This window comes from Populus trichocarpa, chromosome 14 (assembly GCF_000002775.5).
Source record: "Populus trichocarpa isolate Nisqually-1 chromosome 14, P.trichocarpa_v4.1, whole genome shotgun sequence".
NCBI lineage: Eukaryota > Viridiplantae > Streptophyta > Magnoliopsida > Malpighiales > Salicaceae > Populus > Populus trichocarpa.
Window position 1 is genome coordinate 9,243,685 of NC_037298.2, and position 26,451 is coordinate 9,270,135.

At 31.7% G+C, this 26,451-nt stretch overlaps 3 protein-coding genes across 4 annotated transcripts; 1 reads left to right on the forward strand and 2 right to left on the reverse strand.

The window, feature by feature from the left end:
* Nucleotides 1-3,007: 3,007 nt before the first annotated feature.
* Nucleotides 3,008-4,480, reverse strand: LOC7457977 (histidine-containing phosphotransfer protein 5). Its single transcript, XM_024584811.2, is given in 5 exon segments — nt 3,008-3,083; nt 3,294-3,362; nt 3,473-3,571; nt 3,573-3,595; nt 3,855-4,480. Coding segments are annotated over 5 exon segments (330 nt in total). The 5' UTR covers nt 3,918-4,480.
* A 4,022-nt stretch (nt 4,481-8,502) lies between these two features.
* On the reverse strand, nt 8,503-11,666 carry LOC7457978 (receptor-like cytosolic serine/threonine-protein kinase RBK2). 2 transcript variants are annotated; one of them, XM_052446723.1, is made up of 9 exons: nt 11,087-11,666; nt 10,654-11,010; nt 10,247-10,498; nt 10,021-10,175; nt 9,836-9,915; nt 9,604-9,739; nt 9,340-9,489; nt 9,056-9,074; nt 8,503-8,968 (listed from the first exon to the last, which is right to left on the reverse strand). In XM_052446723.1, the coding sequence occupies exons 2-9, from the start codon at nt 11,000-11,002 to the stop codon at nt 8,931-8,933; spliced, it is 1,179 nt and encodes a 392-aa protein (XP_052302683.1). In that variant the 5' UTR covers nt 11,003-11,010; nt 11,087-11,666; the 3' UTR covers nt 8,503-8,930. The 2 variants fall into 2 exon arrangements, with proteins under 2 accessions (XP_052302683.1, XP_024440340.1); XM_024584572.2 differs by having other exon boundaries at nt 8,503-9,074; nt 11,087-11,663.
* A 10,738-nt stretch (nt 11,667-22,404) lies between these two features.
* LOC127904295 (probable LRR receptor-like serine/threonine-protein kinase RKF3) lies at nt 22,405-24,738 on the forward strand. Its single transcript, XM_052447109.1, has one exon. The coding sequence runs from the start codon at nt 22,515-22,517 to the stop codon at nt 24,558-24,560; it is 2,046 nt and encodes a 681-aa protein (XP_052303069.1). The 5' UTR covers nt 22,405-22,514; the 3' UTR covers nt 24,561-24,738.
* The last annotated feature ends 1,713 nt before the right edge of the window (nt 24,739-26,451 follow it).

The window sequence follows — 26,451 nt, forward strand, 5'->3', positions numbered from 1 at the left end:
AAAATACCCACTCCTCTGTAATGATATGCATGTGTGGTAGTATTTGGTATTTCCGATTATGGATGCTTGAGGAGTTAGCTTTTGGATTTGCATTCTTGCTTCCACTGTCAGCATGCTAGAGTTACGTATCCTGGGCTGCGCTGTCTTTGTCCTCCAGCTACGCAACTCTCATCTTTCCCACCCTTCTTCTTCTTCCTTTTCATGTCTTTTTTACGTGTATGATCAACTGTTCCTTGGTATCCATGAATGCTGAATATTTATCTCAATGCCAAATGCATGCAGAACTAGCCAAATTCAAAGAAGAAATGATAGTACTTAGCATACCATGAAGAAATCAAGCAGAAATTAATGAAATCATGCTACTCATTATTAGGAACCTGCTCAGATGATCAGTTTTTTCCCTCTTAATTGTGACGTGATTAAACTTATGGGTCCTGAATCTTTCAGAGGTGATCTCCAGCATATGTAAAAGACAATGATGAGCTAGGATCCTTCATTGATGAGGATGGGCATCGGGGCTTCAAGGCATCACCGCTGATCTCTTTTATATTAATTCTACGCAAAGGCACATAAAGAACAATCAACTCCCACATCCATATATGTCTTTCCTTTGCCTACAAAACGAGCTACAACTGCCCAAAGTCACCGCTTTAAAGAGGTTGAGAATTCCAATTTTCACTCCATGCTAGAGGAATGATGATCCTTTTTAAAATTAAATATTATTTTGGTTGATTTTCGAGTAAAATATATTTAAAAAATAATTATTATAATAATTCTAAACACCATCTAAAAGATCTCGAGTCATGTTTTCCGAAGAATTGAACACGGTCGATCGATTTTACTCCCTCGACTAGAAGCTAAAGATAGTCATTTTTGACCTTCCAATTCCCACTTGGATCTGGCAAGTGATTGCTTGGTCCTGGTCCTCCAGTTATACACTATAGATATATGTAATGCATATGATAAATACTTTCCAGTAATTGAGAAGAAACTCAAAGGACGTGTTTGCCCCTCGATATCAATCGAGTCACTGGAAAAAATCATTGTGACACACATGATGACAGGTGTGTGTATACTAAGCATGCATATATATATATATATATATATATATATATATATATATATATATATAAAATACTAATTAAGTTAAAGATTAAAAATTAAATAGAAAAGTAATAAAACTGAAGATCTTATTTGAAAGGCCTTTGATCTTGAGTTGTTATAGTGAATTAAACTTTCGAGTCTAAAAAATCTGAACCTCATCCGATAATAAAATAAAAAATTATGATGTAGGCATGTTTTTTCCTGTAAAATTCAATGTTTAGGTAATGTAAATACATTTTAACTGAATAAAAAAAACCAATGACTTGGGTTATGTAAATACATTTTAACTGAATAAAAAAAACCAATAACTTGGGTTATAGTCCTGATCGGGTCAAATAAATCAATTTTATTTTAATTAGATAAAAGAGAAATAGATGATGATAGTAAACCGATAATTATTTAAAAAAAACAACCATAACAATTTAAAAAAAAAACTTAAAAGCTTAAAATTAAATAAAAAACCAACTTGAGATAGTATGGTAGACATATAAACTTAAAAAGAAAAAACATCATTTCTAACAACATTTCAATCATCATGTAATCATCAGCCGAGTGGTACTATGCTCTGAAAGGATAGTTTTTCCACGGAAACATTATTTCTTTATATATAGAAATTCATCTTCTACATTGCATTCGATGGCTTCCACATGTTTAGACTACACTGATTTTCTGAAGCATGATGTGCCTAGAGACAACAAGAAGACTACCATTCTAGTCAGATAAATGCAAATTTAAACCTCTGAAAAACAAACGAAACATACACTTTGCAGCATCAGATGTAGAATCCTCATTCACAGCTACTCCATACACAAATTCTCAAGTCAAAGCTGCTTGAACTCAGTCTAGGTCTAAAGACAAAATGAACATCTGAACCATCAACCTGCACCTTCCTGCTCCTGTCAAAAGGAAGTAGGGTTCTGACAATACCTATTGCATCACAGGAATTGATCCTCCAGCAGCGACTATCTGTTGCTCAAGCTACAAAGTCCAACAAAGGGGAGTAACAATGAATACTAACATTAAGATACTAAAATCACTGTTATTAAAATATATTCAGATATTGAACAAGCAAGCTGTTTTCGTGTTTCTTGATCACCAAAAAGACAAAAAGATAGTAAAGGAAACTCTTCCCGCAATTCTTCTTTACAACACAAGATCAGGAACAGGAAGTTAAATCAAATGAAGCAACGGACAGCAACGATGCTGTTGAAACAGATGAAGCAATTTTTTTCAAGGCACGTAGAGCAATGAGCTTATCTTCTGTCATATAAACGGATGAAATAGATGGTGGGAATGCTTTCTTTGATTATCAAATACCTCCTAGGAAACTAAAAACTACCTTAAACTTACCTTGAATAAAGCTTGAAGATTGTTCTTCAGTTGAATGCACTCATGATTCACTTGTTGGAGACATCTCACACACCTGCACCAACAATTTTTAAATCCATCAAAATCCCCTACAACCATCGTATACTTGAATAAAAGCACACGACTGGATTATTCATATGCAAGAAGATCCAGATGACCATTCTTAATATCACATCAGTGAATCAAACTCCAGTCACAGATGCTCAGACACTTTGACAGATTGATAATGTAATTTCATTCTATAAAAAAAGCCATATAAGATTAAACCAATTAATTAGCATAAATAAATAACGACAGTTTACATCCCCTAGCTTCCATCTAAGATTAACAATTGAGAGGACCAGACTAGGATACCCATCCATCATGATCAAGTGAAATTTAAATTAAAGAAAAAAGTTTAATTTGATTTTATCACCTAAATCTTATGTGATCTCCAATAAATCAGCATACTTAGTCGAGGGTTTTATAATAGAGAAACTTCCAAGCGCAGTTGGCTAACGTTAAAAGGACATGCAATATAAGGGTGAAGAGAAGCTTACCCGTCACGGTTTTGGCCTTCACAGTAAGTCTTGAAGGCAATGCAGACATTTTGAATTCTTGCTGCACCAATGCTGTTAACCATACAAAGGAATACTGTAAGCAAAACAAATAATAAAAGAAAAAAGTGACACAAGTTTCGAAAAATCCCTGGGAATGTATTAGACTATCACTAACATTGTTGCAGCAAATGGATTCAATAAACATCTGTATGCGATCCTTGAAATGACTAGAGCACGAATTAACAATCAACGATCCAATCAAGAAATGAGTTTGAAAGTTACCTAGAACTACTACCCTTCAATTGATGAACATGAGAATCTACCTGCTTGAAATCTACAATCTGCTGTTCTCTGAACGTAAAAGAAATAACCCAAATAAGCAATTTTGGAATCAAACTTAGTAGATATATAAGAAATCCAAGAAACTAAAGACAATAAAGGTTATGGGACAACACACTCACAAAGCTTTGGCCATATTGTTAACGAGCTTCTCACAATCTTCAAAGAAAAGAGACACCACTTCCACCACAAAACCAGGACTGCTCTCATCTTGCAGCTTCTGTAAACTGATCGTCCACAAAACCCTTCTCAAAACCAAAAACACCCATTATTTTAAAAACAAAATATCACCCAAGAAGCTTATTCTACCAAAGCTTAAGCTTAATCGATTTTGTATTCTAAAGAAATTAAAAACAAAACAAAAATGAGTTCTTTTTTGTATCCTAATTATGATTTTCCCAGAAACACTCTCCATAGAATTAACAGACAGGATGTTTAGAAAGGAACAACCAACCATCCTTTTAAAAAATCCAACGAAACAGAAAGAGAGATGTATATACTGACCTCTCGGTAGAGAAAAGCTGAGAAATCAGCAATCTGTCCCCGCAACTGACTGAGAAGATCCATGGATTTGGGTTTTCAAAGAGTAAAATGTTTACAGGGACTGGGAGTAGTTGACAATACTAACATCAATCAATCAAACAGGATTCTTTTCCGGCTTCGTCTTAAATAGTCAAGTACATATGACTCTTAGGAAATGCTCAGGTTTCCAGGAAACTCCCTCATGAGTTGCCCAAAAGTGAGAGAGAAGCAGGATTCTCCAAGTGGACGAGCCATTCAATTATTCACTGTTTTTGGCCTTTTCTTTTCTCTCTTCCTCTTCTTTCTGGGATAGTACCTGGTGCATAAAAGATTGGATTCCATGGAAGAAAAAAAAATCTTATCTTTGCACTACCAGCTCATGGTCGGCTCAGTCCAGGTGAGGTGTTGTCCACTTTGGCCACTAATTTTATAGTTTTTTTCCCAACTCCCACGAAAGGCACTTCATGCGTTTGTGACTTTGACAATCCTTGTAAGCCTAACACCATTTTAGTACTCATCCGATGTAAGATCGTGCCTAAAATTAACATCAGAATCGTTTGATTCTTGATTTCATCCACAACCAAATCATGGTATCAATTTTGTTCTAAATCTAGAAAATATTATGTTATTTCTCTGAGTTATGTTACGAGTCGAGCTAAAATTTCTTGAATATAAAAATAAATCAAGATAAATAAATAAATAAATCCAAGTATATGGATCAAAAATAAAACTGGAAAACCAGTGATAACATGGTTTGATAATATTTTTTTATTTTAAAAAAATCAATATGTAACATTTTAAAAGATTATCCCACCTTATTGGATAATCAATATTGTTTGATAATAAATCTTTATTTTCATCCAGAATATCAAATGATTTTTTTTTTATATGAAGTTATTTGAAATTAATGATGAGATTTTGTATCTCTGATAAGATAATATATTAAAACGAAATTTTCTAACCAATTCCTTAACTAAAGGACCCCTTTTCTTTTTGTAAGTCAATGCCTTGATTCAACGACCCCAGTTCCATTCCAACATTAAAGGTAATTGCTGAGGATTGTAAGTTTTCCTGAGGATTGTAATTAACAATTCTTCGACGGCCTGTTTGTATGGCTTCTCTTCAGGCTATTCAGTTTCTCTTCCACAAAAACTGACATCAATCACGAAATTGTTATTCTTGTAATAGGTGATTGGAGAGGTAGCATCCGCCTGTGACGGTGGTATGGGTTTTACTTAGACTTGCAAATCAAATTTCTGGAAAGGCTAAGGCGCCTGGGCCTCTCAGGGCAGTCCGTTTCCTCCTGGCCATCTTATTTTTTGTTTTGTTCACATGTTTTTCGCCTCTAATTTTTTGAAAAAAATTCAGACAACATTAGTAGTTGGAAAAATGAGGAAGATGAATTTTGTACTCTAAAACTTATTTTTCAATTATTTTTACCTTAAAATACTTACAAAACATCATAAAAAAAAACTAATTTTTTTTTTGCATAAAACAATCCAAAAAATCAATTTAAAACACAAACTTAACCCAAAAATCAAAATATTCATGAGATTGGATCTAATTTTTCAGGCAATATTAAAGTTAAAAAACACTATCAAAAGGAATCATTAAACACCAAAATCAACTCTTTTAATAGTCAAAATCAACTTCAATAAAAAATATTTTCTCTCTTCAACCATAATCCGGCCAAACCAAGGAATGATAAAACAAATAATGAAGTTGTGGGCCATAAGTGAAATTTAAAAAGCTATAGGGGCTGAAAACAAATAAAGATTTCTTTTAGTATTTTGTTAATTGGTAATCTAATCTAATTGCTCCTCCGTGTAACAAATATGTTCCGTATGGTGGAGCTATAGAAGAGTTGAATAGTTCTAAGAAGATGAAATTGATAGAATTTACTAGTTTGGAATGAAATCGAGAATTATTTAATATTTAGGGATGAAAATAGGCTCCCTACTCATAAACTACTTAATAAATATTAATGCAACCCTTCCTAATCTTTCATCATTGTATTTAATTTACCTTTCCACTAGTATGTGAAGGCTTATCGGAACTTAACTTAGAATGATGATTTCAATGTTATTAAAATATAATTTAAAATGGTTAGTTAACTTTTGTTAACTTTTTTATTTTTAATACAAGTTGTTTGAGATAGTGGTAGAGATTGTTTTTCAAAGTATTTTTTGTTTAGAAGTGTATTAAAATAATATATTTTTTTATTTTTTTAAAATTTATTTTTAATATCAGTAAATCAAAACAATCAAAAAATACAAAAAAAATTATTTAAAACAAAAAAAATCAAAATTTTATAAAACGATAATCGAACCGCAGCTCCGAGCACACCCTTATAATATTGGAATCACTTGCTTTCATAACCATAACGATGTTGAGCTAATTATTACATGGAAGACTGATTTTTCATTGATTAACTATAGTTTTGTATTAATTAATGGTATTAGCATATACTTTTCCTAATGTTTTTTCTTTAAGTGGTAACCATTATAATAACTTTAGTGTTTTAAGCAAGAGAAATGTATAAATCAAGAAAATTGACCATCAACGACATCAACATGAGAGCTACCAAGGAAAGATTGCGAAGAATTCATAGGAAGTAACAGAAATAGATGCACAAAATTGTTTGTACAAAGCAACTATATATATATATACTATGTTTATACAAAACATTCAACAATAAGTTGATGTGTCATAGCAACAAATCTTAGTCTTGATGGAATACACTAATTTGTACCACCAAGACTTGTCCTTCCAAGCTTGCTTCAAGAATCTGTCAAAACAACAACTATCCACATGCTAATTAGAAATGAGTAAAATAACTGATTAAACTGAAAAAACTGAAAAAAAAATTAAAAAAACCAAACCATGAAAAAAACCAAATAAAATTTTAAAAAAACCGATCGGTTTGGTTCGGTTTCATAAGTATGAAACCGAAAAAACCGAACCGAACCCAAACAAAAAAAATTTTTGATTTGGTTACTTTTTTTTATAAAAACCGAACCGAACCGAAAATGATCACCTTTAATGCTAATATTAAGATATAAAAGAAACAAAATTAATGTATATTTTCAATGCTCTTCGTATATATAAGAAAATATTTGTTTTTCTTTAAAAAAAAATGATGTTCGGCAACATCCAAGGTCATTTATTAAGAATTTATTCTTCGAGGAATTGAAGAGGTTAGCAATGAACATCATGATTGGAAGGTATATTATTGGCTCCCTCCAAATTTACCATTAATTTCTCTCTTTTAGTGGCAATTCAATACAAGAAAGAAAGTCTAAGAGTTGCACATAAGGAAGTAGAAAAAACAAGACAACAACAATAAATAACTCATTTGCTCACATAATTTATTATGCAAAGTATCAAATTAAAATAGTGCTTGAGAACATGATTGAAACCATATATTTTAAATGTTTTTTTAAAAAATTATTTAAAATTATTTTTTTATAGTTTCCAATCGTTTTGATGTGGTGATATTAAAAATTATTTTTTTAAAATAAAAAAATTATTTTAATATATTTTTGAGTGAAAAATACTTTAAATTATAATTATTACAGTTCTAAACAACTCTAAAAATAACGTATTGAAATAGAAGGAAAAGATAATCATTGTTGTAGGAGAAACATAATAACCTTAAGATATGGAGAGATTTAAAACTTTATTTGGACACCAATTTTTTTTTTTAAAAAAACAAGACTATGGAGAAAGAGAAGGGCTGCGAAAATGAAATGATTTTGTATTGAAATAGTAAAGAAAAATAATCTCAGAAGAATTAATAAGCATTTCAAGGATTGTAGGTGTATGTTTGGTATTTTGGTAGATTTTATAGATGTGATTTAAAAAATATATAAATTATAGGTTTTGCTCAACGAGAAAATTTTTAATAAAATTTATACAAAATTATAATTTTATATTGATTAACTAAATATTTTTAAAATTATAATTAAAATAAAACATAATTTCAAATATACCACATCACATTCTCAAACGGTCAATAAAATTTATGAGTAGGGGAAGAGGGAATTATAATTGGAAAGTAGCGTTTCACCTTTTTTTCATTTTGCTTACCTTTTTTACACATTATTTCTCATTAATGCCCTTGGTAAGAAACTCAACCAATCAAGTTCATCAGCCCCATATTTTTAGCAAAGATAACCACTATAATTAATTTTAAAAAAATGTAACTGATAAAATTAAATATTGCACATAACCATTGATATTACTGCATTTATTATTGAAATAACACATTAAAAGCTAAAAAAATAGTGACGATATGATGCAATATTTATCCATGCTATAATTTTGTTATAAAAAATATATATTCACCTCAATGCATTGGAGGAAAACACTTGTCCAATTATGAGCACTAAAAATTTGAACCTATATCATAGTTTTACACAAATATTGTAACAGCCATTAATTTTTAAAATATTTTTCACTCAAATACATCAAATCAATTTTTTTTTTTATTTTTTAAAATGTATAGAGAGAGGGGGGAAACACTAGGGAAGAACATGTCAGATGCACGGAAAGACTAATTAATTTGAAGGGCTTCCAAAAATCAGGAGGGCTCAAGCTCAAAATCGTGAATAACAGAAGAAAGCGTGTATGCAATTGGGAAACAGAGTTGGAACTCTATACTCGTGATTCTTTTATATACATGTCGTTAAGTTCTAGGACTCTACCCTGTACATATAAGTTGGAAAACAATGGCATCCTTTTCCTTTTGTTCCAAAACATTCTCTCTTGATGTTTCCCATTTAGGTACATAGGTTTAGAAACATCGTCTTTCGTTTGTTTCATGAGCTCCCTCTTCTTCTTTTTCCACCTCTGATATGCTGTTTAGCTGCTCTCACTCTGATTTCACATGTGAGCATGAGTTGGTACAAATTTTGGCAATACCATCTCCTTGTTTTCACAGAAAACGTATGAAATCTGAGGTTCAAATACCCAAGTGGCCAAGACTTGCTTCATCAGAACTGCCGAAAGAGACACGGAAATGGTGATTGATCTCAAAACCCAAATCAACCTGTCAGGTCAATTGATATGCCTGTTCTTGGGTGAGTTGTACTCCTCTGCACCAAGGAGTTTTTCATTAAGAAAAGCTTTTCGAAAAAATGGCAATCGGATTTTTTTCATACACTTCAAGCAGCTAAGGTTACCATTCAGAATCTGGACAACCTGCAATCCAAGTTCAAAGGCAAATCAACATATTTTTTAGTCATCTTATGCAAGCGGTTCAATTGTAGACTTTGGAACACAAAGTTAATATAGCCTCCAAGAAAGTGCTTCATCATAATAAGATTGAGACTGACAAAATATTTGAAAGACAAGATTTTTTAGTTTTATACCATTTAAGTCCTATTTCGATGTTTATCTGACAGCCGGGGTTTAATAATTAGTAACTAATAACATATGATCTTGACTTTCTAGTAAGATGACACACCTGAATCATGTGAGGCCGCCGTATTGAAGATTGTTGTATGCATAAAGAAGCAGCCAAGAGCACAAGATTCATTTGTCGAGCATTATAATCATCAACAAGAGCAGGATCAACTAGCTCTCCAATCTCATTGTTCTTGAGTAATGGTTTTGCCTAAAAAATAAAATCAACCAATTCATAATTAGCACCCTCTCAGTACATTGCTATAGTTGTTCTTTCCGAGTACTTGCCTGCATACAAGCAAGAAAAGGTATATGAAAATCATACCCACAACACAAGGCTTTGCTGCGAGTAATCCAGAGCTCGCCGTCCCGTGACTAGTTCCAACAGCAGCACACCGAAGGCAAAAACATCAGTTTTTTCGTCTACTATTCCATGCATCAAGTATTCCGGAGCAAGATAACTGTGACAGGCAGAGATTGAAGTAATAACTTCAAACAGTCAAATATATATTGAATAGAAACAGTAGAAAAAAGAAATAAGTCTTAGCTTTACAAACCCGAATGTGCCTTCAAATTTGGAAACAGTGTGGTGAGTCCAATGCTCTGGTAGCCACTTTGCAAGACCAAAATCACAAATCTGAAAAAAAATTAGTTAGGTTGTTTCTTTTTCGCTGACAAACACAATTTGTTATCCATCTAGAAAGGAAATCAAGAATAATAAACAGAATCTACTGCTTGATACCTGAGGCTCAAAGTCCTCTGTAAGCAAAATGTTTGCAGCCTTAATATCTCTGTGTATTATTCTTCTCTGGCAACCCTCGTGAAGATAGAGTAAACCATGAGCTGTCCCTAATGCAATCTTATACCTGATATGCCATGTCAATCTCTCTTTTGAACCTATAAAATTTAGTACTTGTTAGAAAACGAAAAGCATTTAAAAATGGAGAACTTGGCATTCATGAACTAACCATAAAGAACTGAAGCTAAGCTCCCATGTGGAGACAATTCAAGAACAAGGTGCATTCCTCCTTCAATTCCATAACCAATCAATTTAGCTGTATTGGGATGGTTCACATGGGCCATAATCCCCATCTCAGATAAAAAGTCCCCAATAATCTCATCAGTTGTTCCTCGTGTTAAACGCTTGATGGCAACAATTTTCCCATTTTGCAAACACCCTTTGTAAACTTCAGCATAACCGCCTTTTCCAATCAGGTTCTCTACATAAAAGGAAAAGAAAAGAAAAAACTAAAATCCTTAAAACAGTTTATTCTATTATCGAACAACAACCTCCACATTTCTGAAAATTAAGCCATGTTTAGAAGGGAAACAAGGACGAAGAAGAAGTGGAAGCATCACAGAACAGAACACGAACCTTGGCTGAAATTGTTTGTCGCGGCTTGGAGCTCAGAGAGAGTGAAGTTGATCCTTGGAGACTTAAAATTGCTCGAATCAGAATTCGCAAAGAGATTCGTTATAATGTTTTCTCTCATGCTACTGCTCTTTCTCATAGAGAGCTTTAGGACACCGAGAGGATGCAATGTTGCTAAAGATTTCTTCGATCTACTTCTAAGTAACTTGACAAATCCATGCCAACGGGAGGCATGTTTTGAAACCTCAGCATCCGATGAGGGATCTTTTGAAGAACAACTCTCTGAGTCTTCACTCTTAAAGTAGTCTTCAAGAACTCCAACCGGAGAGCTAGCATCCTCCTTTTTCTCCATATATATATATCTAAAACATGCGATAACTTAATATATTGCAATAGAGAAATGTAGAATTGAGACGTGTAATGGTGGAGATGTTACCTGGACAAGGAGGGGCAGAGACAGGGAAAACAGAGTATTGGGTTTTTGCTTTATCCACTAGTTAACAACAAACAGTTGATTTTAGCAAGTGCGCTCCTCTGTTTTCCCTGGTGAGAGCAAAGCATGAGAAGAAAGAGGGGGGGATAGAGGACATGAAAGGAAAACAGAGGCCTAGCGTAAGTGAAAAGAGAATGGCAACAAAAGAAGATATTTCAGACCATAGGACAGCAGCCTCTTACAACAGATAGATAGGTGACACAAAAGCAATCAACCAGTGAAAACATAAAACAAAGATGCTTCAACTAAAAACCAAAGTTTTCCCCAGACAGAAAAGAGAAGAGAAGAGACTAGGAATAAAAGGAGTGCATAAATAAAAATATATAGAATACTAGTTTAGCTAGTAGAAGACATGTTTTTTTTTTTGTTTGTATCTAATTCTAAGCAGTATATGAAAGTAGAAGAGAAGGCGAGAAGGAGAATCCGAATTTTATCAGAGAGATTCGCAGGCAACGTAGCATCAAAGCAGAGGAAGGACAGACAGACAGAGAGAGAGAGAGCTCTAGTTAAATTCGCAGTCACTCTTTAAAACATGTCGCCCCCAGATGGAGTTTTCTTTTTCTCTTTTTTTAAGTAGCACAGTGTCTGAAAAAAAATTTAATAAATAAATAAATAAATAAAACGGGTTGATTAGAAATGCAGGTTCAACCGGCACCACCCATAGAACCATTTTTTTTAAACCGATGGTACATGTAACACATGCATCAGCATGTTTAAATTTATTTTTTTATTTTTTTATTTTGCTGGTAATTCTAACACACACGCTACCATGTTTAAAATTTATGCGGTTTACACGTGTAATATATGTTGCCACCTTCACGTTCAGCTCTAGAGTCAGCTTTTTTTGTGTTTTATTATTTTTCTCGTTGAATTTTTTTTAATAATTTTATTAGTGTTATTATAGAAGCTTGGATGTGTTTTTTTGGCTTTTCATTTTTTTTCTCTCTCCTGCTTTGTTCATTGTGTGCCCATTTATTCTTCTTTGTTCTCTTATCAAATTGCATTTGGTTTCTCAATTTTTATATTTAGTTAGCTTTAGTCTCATTATTATGATCTAAATAAGATTAATTACCTTTATTTTTAGACGTTTTATTTGAAAATAAATATTAAATTGATTAATATCTAATGAAATAATATCTAAAAAACTAACTTAGACGGGAGCGAAGGATAAAAAGTTTATTATAGATAAAAATCATTAAAAACTAAAAATATCATAAGTATATCCATTCATATATCCACTTGCCATTATACTATAGCAACCTTTTATATATAAAAAAAAATCTAGAAAAGCCTTCTAATGTTGGATAGGAAAAAATGAACTAGGAAAAATAGTTGCTTTAAATAGAAAAATAAACTAGAAAAACATCATGATAAGAAATATAAAAATATTTATATTTCTAAAAAATTCACGCATGAATCTCCCCGAGTTCAGGTAACTCATCCTCGAGTTTAGTTTTTAATTGAAAATTATCCTTCATCAATAATATCCTTTGTGTATGGGCAACCTCATCACGGGTCCCCAAAACCTTTGAGCGGGTCACCGTATCATTGGTCCCTGACATAACTCATTCATGCAGGCTGCTTCATCGTAGATCCCTGATACGATATTTCTATGCGAGTCACCTCATCACGAATCTCATCGGCAGGATTTTGAATTGCATCAATCGAGGCAAATGAAAACAGCATATTAGTTCATGTACATCTTTTTCCTAGGAAACCTTCTTAGGTTATCTTCCAGTCATGATTGTTCTACAACACATAACAAAACAAAATAATCATCAATGATCATTGGTCTCCAATATTAATTGACGTAAACGGTAGCAAAAGATAAATGATTTGTTACAAGTCAAAACTTTTAAATATTAAAAATACCATAAATACACGGAGACTCTTGAAATATTCATACCTTCACTTGTCAAAAGACTATCACAATCCTTTTTATATATATATATATATATATATATATATAAACCCTAGAAAACTTATTCTAGAAATAATACTTCCTTCGTATAATTAAAAGGGCCTAGAAAAGCATTTTAATAAAAAAATATTTATTTTTCTGAAAAATGCCATGCATCAAAAACACATTCAGACTCTAGGCTCGCTAGCATACTCTGACAATTACCTTAAGCTTGACTTGACAGGAAAGGGACGGGAAAGGGATAGGCTTGGATATGAATAACACAACATCGAAACTTTCTTTTGTTAAACACTTAAACTATCTGTACGCCTTTATTAGTTTTTTTTTATATATATATATATATATAAAAGGGTAAAAAAAAGAACGAGTCATCATAGCATACGGAGCCTTGTTTTATATATATATAATATTACTAAAAAAATATTGATAAAATAATTTTAACTATAATTTAAAAGATTACTGGATAAAATTATAATTAATCCTAAATTAAACCTCGTATCTTTAAATCGAGCTCCAGTATTATTTATTCTCTCTTTCTTTATTATTGAATATTAAATCATATTTTTTAGTCATTAAATTTTTATAAGATTATAAATTTATTTTTATTAGATTAATTAACTTGCAAGAAACATATATTTTGAAACTTAACTAAACAACCACTACTAAAAATAGGAGTTATATTTAAAATATAATATTTTCCGAATATTTTTTCTGTTATTCTTTCAAAAAATTTACCAAACTTTATTACTTTTCAAAAAAGTTTTAAAAGAGGGAAGAAAAGGGAAATGGTTTCCTATCTAGTAGGTGCGAGGATAGATACACATAAGCCTTTATCCGATTCTTGTGATTCGCGAGAGGAATTGACAGGCTAAGGTGAAATGGTCAGAGACGCTTCTTTTTGGTCTCCTCGGGGATGGGCTGCTGCTGCCGCTGCTGCTGCTGCCTGGGATCATTGAAGCACGAGTTTGTTTTCTGTTTTTTAACTAGTAATTGTCATTTGGATTTTTATTATTGTTTCTACGAATATCATCATGAGAGAATCTTGGATTATCCACCACCGTTTTTTATAGCAACCGAATGACAATGCAAGCCATTTAAAATATTTTTTTTAATATTTTCATATTATTTTGATATACTATATCAAAAATAATATGAAAGTGTACTTTTCTCACACGTTGAGATCCAAGGCCTTCTTCACGGGTAGAGCTTCAACAAACTAAGGGCCCTCGGCTACCATAACTTTTGGATATTTTTCTAGTTTCTTTAGCTTTTTTATCGAGTTATTGAAAAAAAAATGTTTAATAAAATTCTAAAACTTGTTTAGATGCAAAGGTAAAAAGCTATAAAATGGAGTTTTTAAGTATTTTGGCATCATGTATTATCAAAAAAATAAAATTATAATTATAATTATAACAAGTACAACTACTAAAACATCGGTTCAGTTTAACTATTCGCGTGAAAAATGAATCAGGTTGATATATTATTGTAATTTTCTTACAAGAAATTCATGTCCCAGCTCCATTGATTAAAGTACACGGAGCGAGTCTAAGATCGCAGGTTCGAGTAATGGTGGACACAGATGATTTTTTCACATTGGAGAGCCGATATAATGTCTCACTTTTTCAAAACTTTTTTTTCTTTGTGCTTGTGTATTTGATAAGGTCATACCGGAATAAATCTCAAATGATTTAATTTAAAATCTAAGCTAAGGAAAGAGCTCGGTCATGATTTTGAACTACTGTACCGAGTTTAATAACATACTCTTAACCTTTTTTAGTTGGTCATTTGGTTTTTGTTGTGTTTTTGCTTTTTTTTAATTTTTTTTGTCTGATTCTTTAATGTTGGATTTTTACTTAATTTTATTATTTAATATTGTTGATTATGAATCGATTTTTATATTTTTTTATCAAGTAATAAAATATATAAAAAATTAATTTAATCAGTGGAGTTCATAACCCGAGTTGCAGGTTTCGCGGGTTAACTAAAATGGACCTGATATTTTTTTTTTCTTTGAACCTTCTCAGTTAATAAAATACATCTCTCACAAAATTTAATTTAAAAATAAGATATTTTATCTAATGCAATGACACCAACAAAAAAAATAAATAAATTCCTAACAGTCTTGGATATTATTTCTTACATTCAAATTTTATTCTTGATATAACAGACAACAACGATAGCACGATCATTAAAGTAGTTACAACTATAACAAGGCATCACTTTTTGAAACAGACTCTTGAGATTTGTCGACCCATGAAGAGCCAGCCAGCAACGTTACTGGCCAAAGATAGATGGATAACAAGTTAACCACTAGCATTAGGCCACCTCTCGCAGGTCAGAAGTTAAGAGGTGATTGCCGACACTTTCAGGAATCAGGACACAGTAAGTGTTTGTTTTAAAGAATGTATTTTAAAAATTATTTTTATTTTTAATTAATATTTTTTATTGTTTTCATGTATTTTATTGATACGGTGTTAAAAACAATTTTAAAAAAATAAAAAATATTATTTTAATAAATTTTCAAGTAAAAAACACCTAGAAAAAAAACCGATATCAGACTCTTAAACACACCGTAAACCGTCATTACATCATGGTTGCTTGATGGGAATCATTCGGATGTCATTACAGCGGATATTATTTATTGCATATTGATGCCATGATAACTTGCGGTCCTAAATCTAAGATTTGTAATCTCAACAACAAGAAGTTAAATCCTGTCAAGCCCGACCTAGATCATGAGTCTAAAAAAAACCCCATGGAAAGCAAATTGAACAAATTATAAAGTTAAATCCTTCAAAAAGTTATTGTTAAATGATGAAATTGAAAAAAAATTAACATAAAAAAGGACACAATAAATGATCTAAATCTATCTAACTTAACTCGTAAAACTTGTGATTTGGGTTATAAGATCGAAATAATCTCGTAGAAAACAAACTGAAATAAATGAAAAATCCTAATTGTTAATCAACCAAATGTTGAAGATGTTGGAGGATGAAACTAGAATAAAAAATATCAATTAAAAAGGAGAAAAACAAACACTCAAGTCAATCAAGTTAACCCGCCAAACCTATGACATGGGTTATGAGATTTAGATAACCACATGGAAAGCATACCGCGACAAGTCATAAAGCTCAATTTCCAATAAATCAAATGTTAATAAATAAAATTAGGACAAAAAACACAAATTAAAAATATATATATATATATATATATATATATTATTGCAATAAACAATGTTTTGTAAGGTAGTGCACAATAAAATCACCACTCTTTAGTTTTTGTTAATAATTTATAATCTTGTATGTTAGGGACTGTCGTCAAATAATAAAAACATGATATTTCAAAGGGTACATGAACTTGTATAAATTCAAAATTTTATGTACTTGAACTCATAATTTGAAGAGTGTCATACCCTTCTCGTGAGAGCGTGATGTCATGGCGACCCTTCTTGAGCGGGTTCAGGAGGGTTTTGTTTTGATAAAGAGTCGTGACCTCGTATTATGGTTACTAGAAACCCTAATTGGTCTTTAGAGATTCTAAGCAAGGGACTGGTTGCGTAAAAAGAATGTATTAGCACCCCTAGTACGCCTTACCTAAGGTAAGCTGCATTGTTTTTGTTTTTTTAGTTTTTTTATATATTTTACTGATATAGTGTTAAAAACAATTTTAAAAAAATAAAAAATATTATTTTAATAAATTTTCAAGTAAAAAATATTTTGAAAAAAAACTGATATCACACTTTTAAACACATCGTAAACTGTCATTACATCATGGTTGCTTGATGGGAATCATTCGGATGTCATTACAGCGGATATTATTTATTGCATATTGATGCCATGATAACTTGCGGTCCTAAATCTAAGATTTGTAATCTCAACAACAAGAATGTATAATATAATGTATTAAGGGCTCTTACCATTTATCAACCGAGACAGGCAGTACCCCAAGATATAAAAAATAATAAATTAATAAATTAAAGTATATAAATGCCACTAGCAACTAATCATGCAATTACTCTGCTCAGCAACGTAACCCACCAATCTTCATAATCACTTCAACGTAATCAATACAATTAGTAGTACTGTCCACAAATCAAAACCCTCACGCAAGAAATTTGGATGACAGAAATCATCATGTGGACATCCTTCGACTGCAAATCAGTTTATTTTTATAACCAGTTAATCATACCGGGTCTGAAAAGTAAAAGAAAAAAGAATTCGTATATGTATAAATCTTCTTGGGAACTTTCCAGTGGATATATATATATATTTTTAGATTAATATGTGTGTTCGGGTCAGCTTGCGCGTATCTCGATTAATCCTACAGATCCTGAAGTTAACGACCATGTAAGCCTCCAGTGACCATCATATAAGCAACCACAGGGCTCGAATCTGAGACCACAGAAGGAGCAAACTTCTTGATCCCAAGTTTTTACCATTGGGCCACCACCTAGATGGTTTCCAGTGGATATACTTGATTGCATAATTGGTGGTTTCAAAATAATTGTTTTTAAAAGTATTTTTTTTATTAAAATAATATTTTTTATTTTTAAAAATTTATTTTTAATATTAGCATATCAGTATATCAAAACGAGATAAAAATAATACAAAATTAATTTTAAATGAAAAGAATAGGGCAATTCCATCCTTGACGCTATCCATTCCTATCGCTTCTCTTTTAAGTTTAATTATTAAGAAAGACAAGGCTGTAGAATAAAAATCTTAGGTTACCTTTTTATACAACAAGAGGTTGATTCAGATGCAAGCAGTGTCACCTTTAATCTGCTCCTGGTTGATTGCCCGTTTCCGTCTGACGTTAAGGCTGATTTGCTACGATACCTGATGGGTTTGCTATGTTAACAAACTTTTTCTTTTTTATTTTCTTAAATCATTTTTTTCCTAATTAAAATACAATAAAATTTCTAATGTGTTTGAAATTATGTTAATGGTTGTGATTTAAAATGGTTTTTATTTATAAATACATCAAAATAATATTTTTTTTATTTTTTAAAAATTATTTATGAGATCAACACATCAAAACGATCTAAAAATATATATAATTTTTTTTTTTTAAAAAATAAAATTTAACGTAACATTGTTTGCATAGCACTCCTAAATATGTTTTTTATTTGCTCAACGTTCCCTACCTCATTGTCCTTTTCGAGACCCCAGAAGTTATATTGACTAATTGAGTTAGTGGTTGATTGAAAAAAAATTGTTTTTAAAATATTTTTTATTTGATAATATATTAAAATAATATATTTTTTAAAAAATTATTAATAATATCAGTATCATCACTGTTTTTTCCATTACCATCTTCAATAAAATAATCCTTTTCAAGAACAAACCTCGTAAATGAATTATATAATTTTCTTTAGATGAAGAGACTTAATTTGGCATGCGAAAGTTTTCTATCAAAAACAAGATTTCTCTTTATCGTTAATTCAAGTAAAACGACGTTCGTATGCATACAATTTGAGATTCTCAATTTTATAAGAGGTAATTACAGCTTAATTTTTTTAGTTTATTAAGATTAATTAATTTTAAGGGTTTTTCTTTTTACCTGGACCGACCATCCTAAACTTAACCATTTCTTGTCCGAAAGAAAATATTTTTTTTCTAACCAATATTTCCCGTCCTATCCATTTCTCTCTTCTTCATTCTACCTTTTCAAACTTGAAAACAAATCAAATCGAATAAGAGCATGGGTATGATTGTCAGAGCGCTAAGGCCTTAACGTCAAGGGTGGCTCGTTGTTTCGTCAGGCCCAGCCCAGTCTATACACGTGGCTTTAAATGTCAAACAATGGAGAGGGGCACAGGATCTTTGGAGGCTACCTCAATCTTTACAGGACTTCCTCCTTTCCAAGAACAGCCTAACGAGCTTTTCCTACCCTAGAAAGGGCTGAGCTTCGTGGTTGTGCTGTGGCAGCTTCCACGAAAACTGGGCTTTCCACCTTTTTCTTTTAATTTAATCATTGTGATTAAGAGCATAGATTATATAATGAATGAACACTTCTCTTCTAGAGGTTCGGCCGTTGACTCAGTAGTTGAATTAGTGGTCCGCTAGTCATAGTGCTTGCTACAACATTTAAAAACAAACTTATTGTTTTGGTGAAAATACACTGACATCATTTTAGTAACCCTGGGTTAATTAGAGTTTTAACTTTTCTTTTTAATTTTAGGTCTCAATCATTTTAATTTGTTAAATTAAATCCTCAATTGAGTTGATTTTAGAAATCAATTCAATTTTACCCTCGTGAAAGTTTCAAAAAGACCTTTTGATTTTAGCGTATTTTTCAACTTGGTCTCTGGTTTAGGATATTTTCAATTCCTTCCTTAAATAACCTTTAAACTACTAATTTTTTCAATTTCATCCCTAATTTTAACTTAATTCGGTACCTAAATATGCATGTCTTTTGCAGAAAGGTCATCAGTCTTGAATTTCTTCAATTTGGCTATTAATTGATCCATAAACTTTGATTTTCTTATAATTTTGCCTCTGAGTTCATCTTATTGAGTTTGTAAAAATTAAATTTGGTTCTCTAAAATTTCAATCTTCTCAATTAAGCCTAAATTAGGCTTTCAAAGTTAATTTTTAACCAATTAAGTCCTTAATAAAATTAATTTGACCAATTAAAAGTCTAATTAAATCATTTCACTTAATTAACTCTTTTAATTTTTGACATAAATTAATTTTTAAAATTAATTATATTTTTAATCAGGCCCACAATTAAATCAAAATCGGCTTATGAAAAGTATAATTAAATTCTTAGGATTAATTTTATACACATTCATATGATATTCAGGTAAGTTAACCTTTGAATATGCATTCTTCTTGAGCTTTCAATTTTGCACTTAAATTCCTCTTCAATTTATCTTTGCCAATCAAGTTGCTGGTTCTTTTTTATTCTTCTTTATTTTTCTATTTTGATATTGAAGGGAAAAGGATAATTTTACGAGAATTTAAAATTGAGTTACGACATTAATTAAAAATAAAATTCCTATTTTGTTATTTTTTATCAAAAAAATTTACATGATTTTTTCATATTAATTATTCTTTTATTTTTTATGACATACAAATTATCAAGTCATGATTTTTTTATTTTTTTATTGAACCTTGATTTTTAGATTATGATAGGTTTATGTTTAAAAAGTAATGATTCTTATAAAAATATATTTTCATCAAAACAAAAAAGAAATAAATAAACAAGGAAAGATAATTTTGATTGAAGAAATACATTCCCCTTTTTAATTCAAATGATTGAGATTTTTATGAATATTTATTTTAATGGCCTTTAGTTTTTTGTTCAAAAAATGTACTTTTAATAAAAAAAAAAATCTTTTTGTAAAAACAAAAAAAAGCATTAATAAAGAAACAATAATTCATCTGATTAAATATATTTATTTTTTTCAAAACCTAAATGTTTTTCTTCCTTATAAATATTTATTTTCATTACAAAAGAATTAAATAAAATTTTATTTTCAAGACTCCACACAACACCAAGCGGGTAAGAATACTAATTATAAACCATGAAGATACAAATCTGCTTTAGGTTTCAACTTTATTTTATTCAACTCAAAATATTATATTAAAAAAAAAGAAATTGTAAATAAATCGTAATATGGGATGAACTGAACTTGCAATTTGAAAGGGTGTGATACAAATTGCATTAGATTTATTAAAGTTCACTTGAAACTTCTAATTCTTTTCCATGAAAATTGATAAGCCTTTAAGCTTTAATAATTGTGCTGGATCGGTTTTTTTTTTTGGCTTTCAAGTAATCAAAAATAAAATAATAACCCAAGTTGTCTACTTCCTTAATTTGAGGTTTAGCCAAACATTAAATCTAGATATATATAAATTTGACGAGCTGCTAAATCAATTATTTTTAGACCCATCTAGATATAAAGTTCATGTTTTTTTACCTTTAAAAAACACAGGTTGAAGATATTTAACTCTGATAATTTAAAATTTTTTTACTTATATTTTAGCGAATCCTCTTCATAAAAAGACCAATAACTATAAATATATCAGAAATTCTTCAAAGAAATGAAATCTTGATTATTTATTCTCATAGTTTTTTTTTTAAAATATTATTGTTTTTTTTTTAAAATATTGACTTAAGTATCAGAGAGTTTCTATATTCACATAAATATATCTTTTGTAGGTATTAAGCATCAATGTTTTTAGCTAAAAAAATTAAAATAAATTATTAAAACCAAAAAGTTAAATAATTTTTCAAGATATAAATCTTATCCCCAGACAACTTGATTTTTTGGATAAATAGTAATAATGTAAATGATTGTATTTGATGAAAATGGAGTGAAGAAATTAATTGCATTTCTAATTTCTAGTACAGTAATCAATCAAACAATCAATATCAATATCAATATAATCAACCGTCAATTTAAGTATGCTGCATGGTTAAACATATAGATTATTTATGTATTAATATAGCTAAAATTTAATTAATACTATTTCACAATATATTAGAAAATTAACACATAAATTGGATCACTTTTGCCACAGGAAGATAATCTTAAACATTAATACCGAGTTATAAAAAGAGAGAACACGAGAAACTTTTATTGAATTATAATTTTCAGCATAAATTTATTGTAAATTATTTTTAAATCTGAAACCTTATATAATAAACTTTAATTTAAGATGAATATTCAATATTTGTTTAGTAAGATGTAAAAGCAAGAAAAAAAAAAGAAATTATATAAATTCTCTAAATTCAATTTCCATTAACAAGAAATTCAAACACTGATAACAAAAAAAAAAAATGCTATATAAATTATATAATTAAATGATCGGTTTTCTTTTTTGAAAATCTGAAAAATAAAAAATTATTTATTTAAAAAAAATTGTAAGAACCGACAACTGATTTTCAAAGTTGTTAGCTTAGGCTGTTTTTATTTTTTATTAAAAATAAAATCAGAGAAATTTTAAAAAATAGAAAGACACCAAGTGGCCATAAATTATTACTTAACCTCTCCTTCCTGGAATCCGCTGGCCATCTGCAGGCCAAGTATCTATCTGCAGGCCATAAATTATTACGTAACCTCTCCTTCCGGGAATCCGCTGGCCACTCAGGTTTTTTTTTTTTTTTTTAATTATGATTATTTTTTAAAGTAATTTTTTTAAATATATTAAAATAATATTTTAATTTATTTTTTAAAATTATGTATCAAAATTATTTAAAAATCATATATTTTTTAATTTAAAATAAAAAAATTAAATTTTTTTTTTAAACATTTTTAAAACAAAAGTACAAATACTGATTTCAAAAGTCAAAGTGGCTGCTGTAAAAGATATAAGAAGATTAGAATTCGAAACTTTTCGTTAATCAAGTCAAAATAATTCATCAATTTCTCCACCAACCCCTCCTCTCTCCTCCATGGTAGAACTCCATCCCTAGCAGCGTTGCCACCTGCCTTCCCAAATGTTCAATCTCCTTCTCCTCACCATCACTCTATCCCTCATCACTCTATCCCTCGTTCAATCTCAAGCTCAAAACAACACAGCAACATGCCCATTAGACTTCAACGTCCTCCGCAACCTGACATCTGCCAGCTCCAAACGCCCCCCCACTTCAGACATCAACCAGCAGTGTCGGTACATCCTTCAAGGACTTCGACTTGTTCAATCCCATTACCTCCAGCTTAACAACTCCTTCCTCCCTCCACTCGACTCTGCTGAATCATGCTGGAGCACTTACCAGGTCCTCATCGATGGATTCCTTCCCAATTTCGATATCCGCTCTTCTTGCGGCTTTAACACTAGCTGGATCTCCCAGGGCTGTATGAACATCTCTACCAGGTCCCAGTTCGAGGCCATCGTCCCTGTCTCTGCTCTTAATGATGTTGCTTCCAACTGTAACCAGTCCCTTGAGAATAATTCTCCGTGTGCTGCTTGTACTACCAGCTTGTCCACGCTGCAAGCCAGGTACTTGACGGGAGCTTCCATCGGGAATGTTTCGGATTGCCAGGCATATCCCTCCATTTATGCCGCGGCTTTTATTAATAGGTATGGACCTACTGATAAGGGCACAGCCAAGTGTTTGTTTTTACTTGATTTTAGTTCCAAGAAATCTAGCAAGAAAAGGAGCATAGTCTTGATCTTGGGTGTTTTATTAGGGGGTGGTGTTGGGTTGGTGGTATTGATTGGTTTGTGCTGGATCTTTCACAAGAGGAAAAAGAGGGCTGACAAATTTGGGAGAGTACTTGAGACAGAGTTGGGTTCTGGGTTGGAGTCCATTAGTCAAAGTACTTCTTTGGTTAAATATACATTTGACGAGATTAGGAAGGCAACTAGAAATTTTTCTAGAGATAACATTATCGGGAGAGGAGGTTACGGGAATGTGTATAAAGGTGAATTGCCAGATGGTTCTCTAGTTGCTTTTAAAAGATTCAAGAATTGCTCGGCTGCAGGTGATTCTTCTTTTGCTCATGAAGTTGAGGTTATTGCGAGTGTCAGGCATGTCAATCTTGTTGCTTTGAGAGGATATTGTACTGCTACTAGTCCTTTTGAGGGTCACCAGAGGATAATCGTGTGTGATTTGATAAAGAATGGCACTTTGCATGACCATTTATTCGGGTCCTGTGCGGAAAAGCTTAGCTGGCCTATTCGGCAAAAGATTGCTTTAGGGACTGCTAGAGGATTGGCTTATTTGCACTATGGGGCTCAGCCGTCAATTATTCATAGGGATATTAAAGCTAGTAATATACTTCTGGATGAGAGTTTTGAGCCCAAGGTTGCGGACTTTGGGCTAGCAAAGTTTACCCCAGAAGGAATTACACATTTGAGCACCAGGGTAGCTGGGACTATGGGATATGTTGCTCCTGAGTATGCTTTGTATGGGCAATTAACAGAGAGAAGCGACGTGTTTAGCTTTGGTGTCGTGCTTCTCGAGCTTTTGAGTGGGAAGAAGGCACTTATGGTGGATCATGAGGGACAGCCATCTATTGTGACTGATTGGGCATGGTCATTAGTGAGAGAAGGGAGAACTTTAGATGTTATCGAAGATGGCATGCCGGAGTCAGGGTCACAAGAAATTTTGGAAAAGTATGTTCTGGTGGCAGTTCTTTGTTCTCATCCACAGTTATATGCTAGGCCAACAATGGATCAAGTCGTGAAAATGTTGGAAACAGATCTCTCAATTCCTTCCATTCCAGAAAGGCCAATTTCTCTTGTAGCTGAGATGGATGATATTGAGAGAACTGCGAGCAGAAGCGCCTCTGGTCAGCTCTCTAGTCCAGCTGGCTACCAGCATTTCACATTCGAGAATGATCGCCCTTCTATCCGCAAGGAAGAAGGGTCAAGTTTTTCTCTTGTAGCTGAGATGGATGATATTGAGAGAACTGCGAGCAGAAGCGCCTCTGGTCAGCTCTCTAGTCCAGCTGGCTATCAGCATTTCACATTCGAGAATGATCGCCCTTCTATCCGCAAGGAAGAAGGGTCAAGTTCAGACTCTAGAGCAATAGAATAGCTGTGACATTAATGGTTTGATTTGCACTGATTGGTATGCCCAACCATTTGTTTGTTGATTTAGATTGCATATCCTGGATTTGGAACCACTCCTCTCACTGTAAAGATAAATAGATTACAAGGAAAAGTTAATTCCTTAAGTTTAAATGAAGATGCGTATCATTGGATTAATAATTAAAGATGCATAATCTGACCTTCAGCATCACGTAAAGCTTCATGCCTTGCAAGTGCTAGAGGTAATAGTGTTACCGTATAGCATAATCAAGTTGCCATTTTCAAATTTTCTTCCGATTGAAGAATTTATCGTTTTTTGTTTTCTCATTTACTTTATCGCTGAGTAGACAGGCTGAATAGAGATTATAGCGAGTAGCCAGTATCTAAACATTGGTCTTTTGAGTCAACCCCTCCTTGGGGAGGCTATCGAAGGGTTGGTGTGCTGCCTTGCGAGTCTCCAAACCTTCAAGGCATGGCAGAAGCTCGCAGTATGTTTGGACTGTTATGGAGAAAAGGCTTAGTTGTTTACCGAAAATAGCACGGTATTAGTCATGTTTGTAATGTAAATCATATTTAGAGATGAGAAGTCTGAGCTGTAGGTGGCATAATATGCACTCGGAAAGTTTATGCTGGCGTCTGGACACATTTGTGCGCTAGCGAGGCTGGCTGGAGAATGAACTGGACTCTCTTTGGTTTCACAGAAAATGGAGGAATGAATTGATCGATTCATTGGATCCTAGGTCGGGACTGACAATGCTTTGTATGATCAAAGAACGTATACGAGTTCTGATCTCGGTTTCATGATGGTGTTTCTTGACTCTGAACTAGGAAGAAAATCCACAGAATGTACACGAGTAACTGATCTAGGCTTCAAGTGCCAGTTTGTACGAGGAACTCTCTCTGGGTTTCCTTGCAATGCTGTTTGCATATTGCGATGAGGCAAAGCAAATCCTAACAGGGCATGTTGTTAGACAAGAACAGAGATTCTTTCATCCACTTGGAGAAGCCTCAAAGCTTAAAAACAAGCCGAAGCTGGCAACCCAGTTTCACGGACAATCATTCCCTATAGCCTTTGCTAAACATTCCAGGTAGGCAAGGAAGAGAACTGCGATTGAAGCTGCTTAAAACCACCAGCAAAAAAAGGATATTATTTTCAAATTATTTTTAAATCTGAAAGCTTATATCATAAACTTTAATTTAAGAAATATATTCAATATCTTTTTTTTAGTAAGATGTAAAAGCAAGAAAAAAAGAAGAGGAAGTCCTTCAGTTTTATTTAAAAGTTATGATAACATATGAGTTTTATTTCAACCCCTTTTATTTTTTAATTAAGTTATTTTTTTTAATAAAATCATGAAATTAAAATTGTGGTTCGCGGTGATTTTTTTTCAAAAATATAACACTTTTTAAGCACAAATCACATCTTTAAAAGTTAAAAAAACATATTTTTTACTAAAAAAGAAAAAAAACTAAACTATCCCCATCCAAATACATACTAAGTTATATGATAATATTTTTTTTTTAAATCAACATTGATTAAGAATTTAAATTTGATATGCTTTAAGAAAATAAAAAGCATCAAAATTTATAATACTTTCTTAGTTTAATTCTAGGATATAAATTCTCTAAATTCAATTTCCATTAACAAGAAATTTAGACATTGATAACAGTTAAAAAAATGCTATATAAATTATATAATTTAATGACCGGTTTTCTTTTTTGAAAATCTGACAAATAAGAAATTATTTATTTTAAAAAACAATTGTAAGAACCGACAACTGATTTTCAAAGTTGTAACTTGTAAGCATAGGCTGTTTTTATTTTTTATTAAAAATAAAATCAGAGAAATTTTAAAAAACAGAAAGACACCATGTGGCCGTTAATTATGATCTTAACCT

What these genes read in the sequence shown, in the direction of transcription:
- LOC127904295 (XM_052447109.1), top strand. Translation starts at nt 22,515, where the DNA reads ATGTTCAATCTCCTTCTCCTCACCATCACTCTATCCCTCATCACTCTA.
- LOC7457978 (XM_024584572.2), bottom strand. Translation starts at nt 11,002, where the DNA reads ATGGAGAAAAAGGAGGATGCTAGCTCTCCGGTTGGAGTTCTTGAAGAC. An exon ending in GACAAACAATTTCAGCCAAG is followed by an intron (nt 10,499 to 10,653) that starts GTTCGTGTTCTG and finishes CCTTTTATGTAG; the next exon opens with AGAACCTGATTGGAAAAGGC. An exon ending in AAATTTGAAGGCACATTCGG is followed by an intron (nt 9,740 to 9,835) that starts GTTTGTAAAGCT and finishes TGCCTGTCACAG; the next exon opens with TTATCTTGCTCCGGAATACT.